General features: G+C 42.0%; 1 protein-coding gene across 1 annotated transcript in view; it reads left to right on the forward strand.

Annotated features, from left to right (window-relative positions):
• LOC108974024 overlaps positions 1-7,750 on the forward strand; it is a gene marked incomplete in the record, with an annotated part of 296,862 nt that overhangs the window by 71,385 nt on the left and 217,727 nt on the right. The window contains 2 exon segments of the mRNA XM_018941597.1: positions 385-1,641; positions 5,625-5,709. Of these exon segments, the coding sequence (XP_018797142.1) occupies positions 385-1,641; positions 5,625-5,709 (1,342 nt within the window).

A 7,750-nucleotide genomic window follows, 5' to 3' on the forward strand; every position in this document is an offset into this window, starting at 1 on the left:
AGAATCGAGTATCGAATGAGTTAAAAATAAATCAATTTGTTGCTACTTCCTCAACTTTAACTTTACTATTACTTTAACAAATGGTGAGAAATTAGCTTGAAATTGATAAACCGTTTGAAACCATCAAATCTTATTTAAAACGAGGTAAAATATTCTTAGTAAATTATAATAACACAAATTCTCCTACTCCCCTTTCTCTGCCTACAACTCAAATATAGTATAATATAAAGAAAACAAAAAAATGTTTAACTCTTTTACACATACAAATAATCGCTTGTCCAAATTCTATCGAAAATCGAGTCCCACTTAACTTCCAAACATAAAAAAGAAACAAACAACTACTACAACAACTGCCTGTCTCTACTGTCTCACCACTCTCAACAGGACGCACCAACAATCAAATTACAACCAACTGCCAACAACAATAAAAATACCGCAATGCTCTCGCCCGCTCAATTGCAACACCTCTCTGTAACGTCCCATCACCATCACCTACACCCACATCAGCCAACACAACTCCAACAACCGACCATCACAACACCACAAGTACAATCCTCTCCAGCTTTCCTCTCACTATTGCCACGTTCGCTGTCCTCCTTGTCGTTGGGCACGCGTAAAAATAAGATTGATAAAGATTTAATTACTGCGCCATTGAATAATACAACGGATTTTCTACATCATCATCAACATCATCAACTGCAACAACAGCAGCACAACAACAATGCGCACACATCACCGCTGCCGCCATACAATATGTCACAATCGTTGCATCAACCGCAAACACAAACAACACAGCAACAACGCAACTCCGCGCAACAGACGCTCTTCTACCAGCAGCAACAACAACAACAACAACAGCAACTGCAATCGCGACTCAAGGAGACACCGAAATCTTCGAGTTCCAAGAGCAAAAATAAATACGCCGCTCAAGCGAAAACGCACAGCATACAAGAGGATACACCGCCACCGCTGCCGCAGCGCAATCCGCCGCGTCAGCTGCAGCTCGATAATAACGGCAATAGCGCGGGTGTCATGAGCAATAGCAGCAACGCAACGCTATTCGCACCCATATCCGATCTGGATATGGGCACCAACAGTCCGCAAGGCAAATCACCACAACCCCACTTGCCGCCACCGCCATCAAACGCGACAGCAAACAGCGTCGCAACGTCCTCATCAACATCGGCGCAAAAGAAGCGCTCMAAAACCAAGACGAAAGCGCTCTCCGATCCGAAGATGTCAACACAAATGTTTCTGCAAATGGAGACGACAGTGGGGGCGAACGCGACCGATGCAGCCGCTGATGGCGGCAGCTGCGAAACCGATTGCATACCGCCACCATTGCCGCCACGCCAACCCGGCATGTTGGAGGAGTCATCGCACCGAGGCAGTTTCTCGAATTTGAATGCGCCCGGTCAAGGTGGCGTTGGCGGTGGCGCGCGTCCGCCACCCAACAGCATCGAGACGCTGCTCAACTATCCGCTCGTRTCCACATGCACGCCCGTGCATCGTGACAATATGGCGGCGGCATTCCCGCTCTCGCAGCGYCCCAACATYGTRCAACAACTGCAGCAACACCAACAACAGCAGCAGCAGCAACAACTGAACAACAGCTGCGCGGGACAGGCGTCAACAGCAGCTGTAAGTAGCKTAGCGCAACGGCGCATGCGCACAAGCAAACTATACTAGCGTAACTGAAAGTCAAAGCCAAGTAGCAAATGCCGTAAAGAAGGCTGCACGTAGTCAGAGCTGGGATGCTTSTTTTGGTTTGCTTCGGTTTGGTTTGGGYTCTGGTACTCGTAGCTTAAGTATTCAACAACTCGGTTTGTGCGCTTCCGCACGCTTACATGTTTACACTTTAAGCTTTCAGCGGCTGTGCTGTGCTGCGGYCTGGCACTCTGCTACCACTATTACTRTTGCTACTACCACWACAACAACAGCAACAGCAATTGCGGCTTTGTTGGWCTTTTCTTTTGAATTGAATTTTTATTATGTAGTTTTTGTCACTTACAACAACAACAACAACAGCAGTTGTTTAGTAATCGTATTTGTTGGCTGTAGTTTTGAAACACTAACTTGGGGTTTTTGAARTATTTTGTAGCTACTCGTAGCGTTGTTTACCGCTATATAATTGATAATAAAGATTGGCAAACATTTAAACGTAATTTAGTTAACCACTAACACTCATATAACAGTAGTTTACATTTGTAAAAAAAWAATAATAATAACTGTTATACCCTTAACAACCATTTTTAACATACATACATATTGTATAATAAACCCGTTTATTTTACTAACAAAACACTAACACTTGTCTCAGCGTAAAGTAATGCTTTAAAGTGAAATACTCATTAATTATCTGCGAGACTGAATTTTGAACACTTTGAATTTCAGATGGTGTATCATAAACGAGCTTTTTGGTTTGACATTTTTTCATTCGACAAGTTATCTTCACGAAATTTAGTATGGATTATTGTTCAAGAAAACGCTATAATCTCCAAACATGTTATTAAATTCGGACACCTGTAGCTTATAGCTGCCATATAAACTGACCGATCAAAATTAATTCTTTGTATGATGAACTTTTTTATTTGACAAGATATTGTCAYGAAATTTAGTATGGATTATTGCTCAAGAAAACGCAATAATCTCAGAAAAAATCGTTCAAATCGGACCACTATAGCATATAGCTGCCATATAAACTGACCGATCAAAATATAGTCCTTGTATGGCAAGCATGTTTATTTGATAAGATATCTTCATGAMATCTGACTTAGATTATSGACATAGGCAACGCTACAAYCCCTGAAGAAAGGCTTAAGATCRGACCACTATAGCATATAGCGGCCATATAAACTGGCCGATCAAAATATAGTAATTGTATGGTGAACTCTTTTTATTTGACAAGATATCTTCACGAAAATTTGTCAGGCATTATTTTTCATGACAATGYTATAATCTGCGAACAAATTGTTCAGATCGCACCATTATTGCATATAGTTACGATACAAAGTGATTGATGATTAGCAATCTAAGGATCATTTTATACGTTTTTTTTATCTTACAAGAAATGTACCTGTGAAGGGTATTATATATAGACAGATAGTAAACTTTGGGCCTTGCACTGCTGCCTATGGTTCYCTATATCACATTTCGTCACAAAGTCCAGCATCCTGAATAATTCCAGGAGCCTGCAGGGCGCGACTGAGGTAATGTGATCCCTCTCCACGTCGATGGAACCTAGGGTCTTGAGCCTGCTACTGCAAATTGGAATCCAGAATCATTTGTTCTGGAGTTTGCTGTTCCATGTCGCAGAACCGGCAGTTTGCGCAAGAGACTATGCCTATGTTGGACAAGTGCTTTCTGAACCTGCAGTGCCCTGTATAGAGCGCGACAAGGAGGCGCAATTTGTCTCAGAGAAAGTTGATCATTTCCTTAAACCTTGCGAGGTTGTCCCCTTTCAAAAGCAGCTGCTCTTGGCGCATTCCTGCTGCCAATGCTATTCTCTCCCCACTCTCTCCTCCATTCAGAGCAGCTCCTTAAACGCATGAGATCCTACTTCAATGCATAGTTCTGGCCCCATCATCCTGGACGTAGTGGCAGAGCGAGCTAATTCGTCGGCCAGCTCATTATCGGCTACTGCTTTATGCCCCGGCACTCAGTTAGGGTACACCTTAACTGCACACTAATTGGCGGTTCAGCCTTCCTATACACTCCTCCACTAAAAGCGATTGAACCTCATACGCTAAGATCGCCTTTAGTTTTGATTGACTGTCGCTAAGTATCCCCAGCGATACGTTGGTTTCGATAGTTGCGTGGTTGTAATGAAGTTCGGAACGTTGTTTTTCAGCCATTCTTGGTTCACTCGAGACGGTGCTGAGTCTTGTTGAAACGTCCATGGTTTGCGACCGAAATGTTTCTTTGCCCACTGCTTCAATGTAGCCTCCAGAACATTTTCCCGATAATATGTCGCATTTACTTTGATGCCGGGCTCGATGTAAACAATTGGAGAGCGCCTATCTGCGGTGACAGCGGCCCAAACCATTATTTGTGGCGGGTGCTGCCTCCTGGTGGCCAATCGATGACTTAGATTCTCGTATGAGCTCATTTTAAAATTTGCGTCGAATGCTGCCTTCAGATATTTTCAAGTTCTTTAGCCATTTGATTGGCACTTCGTCGTGGATTTCATTCAAGTCGCTTCTTCACTCAAGTCGCTTCTTCACTTTCCGAACCATCTCAAGTGACGTTGCAGTCTTTTGATGACCACCTCCATGGCGTTTTGTGGTGCTACCAGTATCATTGTAACGAGTGATGGTGCGATAAACAAAAACTTTATTCACATTAAGGTGTTTGAGCTCACGAACAATTGCTGGCTGTGATTTTCCATTTAAATATAAAGCAATCACACTATTACGTTTGCATTCCAGCGCAAATTTTTTTTTTTTTTTTTTTTTTTTTTTGCTGTTGTACACTTGTGAACAATACTCCGAACTGTCATGCAGCTAATTTATAAACAGCTGATTCCAGTGTGACAGCAGCGCGAACGGTTTGAAGTTGGTTACACTTCGAGTGCCGGACCCTGTAATATCTACAAGTTGTGTTAAATATTATATAATGAACTTTCGCTCAACCTGCAACAACTATAGCTATAAGCATACTTTTAGGGTGAATAAACCAATTTTTATAGTCTCGAAGTTTAACGTCTCAAATCCATTTAAAAAAAAATCAATTTTTATAGTCTCGAAATAGTTGATTGAGTTAACGCTTCAAATGCATTACAAAAATTCCCTGTGTACTAAAAACAATAATAAAAAAAAATAAAAAATTTTACTAATGAGTTGAAGTTTACTTTAAACTATCTAACATATTTACTCACTCTAGCATATAAACACATTTGACCACGCCAATCCATCCTCACACCCATTCACACCACATCCATCCTCCTTCACACGCTCCACAAAATATATTACGACACAAATCGGCTGCAAATTTGATTATAAACACAAAATTTCGCTCAAAACTGCACCGTATGAATTCCTAGTGCTCATTCTCCCATAGTCATATAACCATAGCATCTTATACCGTTAAGTAACTGCTTTGAAAACACGAAAATAATAATTTATTCCCGCCGCCAAATCCTTTGAATTCCTTACGCGCACTTTCCCGCGCTAATTAGCATACAAAATTTTATAACTGCACTTAAGAACTCTTGACTCAGTTGAACATGTTTACTTATTTACAAGTACGTACAACCAAACTTATTTACTTTATAGCAGTAATTGAAACTAGGAAAAACTCTTGTACATAGCACATATTTATATGAACTWTATTTTTATTGAATCCATATTTGGTATCAGCACCAAACACGAACCGACTGCATGTTCCAATCCCACTTGGCACTTTGCACCAAACTGTTCCTGTAACCTCAGCGGTCTCCCTTCTGCACCCGCACTCCCTATTCTCCATTATTATCTAGCGTTTGTTTAGTTTTTAATTGCATGCACTGTATATATTTTTTGTTTTTGTAATTGTATTTTGGGTAGTTGGCGTTTATATGATTGAATTTTTCTTCCTTTTTCTTAATCACTTTTTACTTTTAYTTGCCTTTCTGCACCATCTTCTAGGCATTGGGACAAACGCCGCCTAATATGAATCATCTCAACAAGCATCGACGTGTGGTCTCCGAGCACATGCATTCCAGGCATCCAGGTAATTTTGGCATTTTATTAGAAAAATATTTACATGGTACATCCTAAAAGTAGACAATGAATCGAATTTCTGCAAAAAATTTTTCATTGTCATTTTGTAAAATTTTAAAACACTTGCTTAGCTTCTGCTTCTCCTTCTTTATTGGCGTAAACACTGCTTACGAGATTATAGCCGAGTGTACAATAGCGTGCCTATAGGCGATTGCAAGGTAGTCAGGTCCGTCACCACCTGGCCTTTCCAACGATGTGGAAGCCTTCCACTTCCTTTGCTTCTTCCGGCGGGTACTGCGTCGAATACTCTCAGAGCTGGAGTATTTTCATCCATTCGGACGACATGAACTAGCCAGCATAGCCGCATGCTCTTAATTCCTTCAACTATCTCGTCGTATAGCTCATCGACTGGGACCATCCCACCATTCCGCGAGAGGACTTTACTTCTCAAATGCCTACTCAGTCCTCAAGAGTTATTCTGCGTTGGGTTTCGGGGCAGACGTTGTTGTTGGTGTTAATGTTGGTTCCAAGATATACGAAATTATCTACGACTTAAAAGTTATGACCAGTGACGCTCATGCGGACTGACCTCTCGGGGAGTATCGTGGGGGTTGTGGTTAAAACCCAAATGCGGGAAGAACTGACGTTGTCAGTTCAATGTGGAGTTGCATTTCAACAGGGTGCCGGGCATAAAGCACGGCAAAGGTTTTAGATTGGTCTCGAACCCGACCAACGTGGTTAATCTGTCCATTCCACACTGCCAATTGATACTGAAAATGCTTGGCATTCTCAGGACACTGCTCAACGCATTGATTTGATCCGCTGTGCTCTTGAGTGGTTTAAGGCTGTCGTCAGCACATACCCACGTTAAACACACCGGACGTTGTCACCAGTGACTTGGGAGCCACGTCGCGASTGCACCAACTGTTTGCTTGATGACGAAACATTTCGTCTTGTCCTCGTTAACTACCAGACCCACTTTGTCTATTTAGTTCTGCAGCTCGTATTATTTTCTCCAGCAGTGGATTGAAGAAATCGCACGATAGAGAGTCTGAAATTTGCTGTTGCTCAACGGGTCAGCTTTGAAGGGATAAGTTCAGACATAACGGCATAGAGGCAGTTCCTTTTCGGGCTGTCGAAGGCTGGAAGGCTGATTTAAAATCGACAAAAAGCTGTGCTGATCTTCCTTTCCGTGATCGTTTCCAAGATTTAGCGCATGATGGAAATCTGGTCGATTGGGATTTTCCAGATATAAAGCCACACTGATAAGGTGCAATTAGTTTGTTGGCGGTGGGCTTCAGTCATTCACACAATACGCCCGTTAAAATCTTTTATGTGTGTTTAAGGAAGCTTATCCCACGGTAGTTTGCGCAGATTGTGGGCACGTCGTGTTTAAATAGCTCGGCCTACAATTCATCGGCCCCGGCGCTTTGTTGTTCTTTAGACGAGTAATTTCTATTCGAACTTCTTCTTGGTCGGGCAATGAAACGTCTGCTCCATCGTCTTCCATAGGGGAATCGGGTTCACCATCTCCTGGCGTTATGCTTTCATTGCAGTTCGGAGGACTTGAGAAGTGTTACCTCCATAATTTAAGTTTGCTCTGGGTATCTGCCACTAGATGAACTCTGGGAGTTCAGCTTATCAAGCTCTTCATACTCACGCATTTCGGCTTCTCTCTCTTTTTTTTTTTTTTGTCTGCAAATGCGTCTCGCTTCCCTTTAGCACGTTTCGTGATTATTTTTATACTCTCGCAACAAAGTTGCTGAAGAGAGTATTATAGTTTTGTTCACATAACGGTTGTTTGTAAGTCCTAAAACTAAAAGAGTCAGACATAGGGTTATATATACCAAAGTGATCGGAGTGACGAGTAGAGTTGAAATCCGGTTGTCTGTCTGTCCGTCCGTCCGTGCAAGCTTTAACTTGAGTAATCATGACGAAACTTGGTACATGTATTTCCTGGCTCCATAAGAAGGTTAAGTTCGAAGATGGGCAAAATCGGCCCACTGCCACGCCCACAAAATGGCGAAAACCGAAAACCTATAAAGTGTCAT

This window comes from Bactrocera latifrons, unplaced genomic scaffold (genome assembly GCF_001853355.1).
Source record: "Bactrocera latifrons isolate USDA-ARS-PBARC rearing strain unplaced genomic scaffold, ASM185335v1 scaffold_111, whole genome shotgun sequence".
Taxonomy (NCBI): domain Eukaryota; kingdom Metazoa; phylum Arthropoda; class Insecta; order Diptera; family Tephritidae; genus Bactrocera; species Bactrocera latifrons.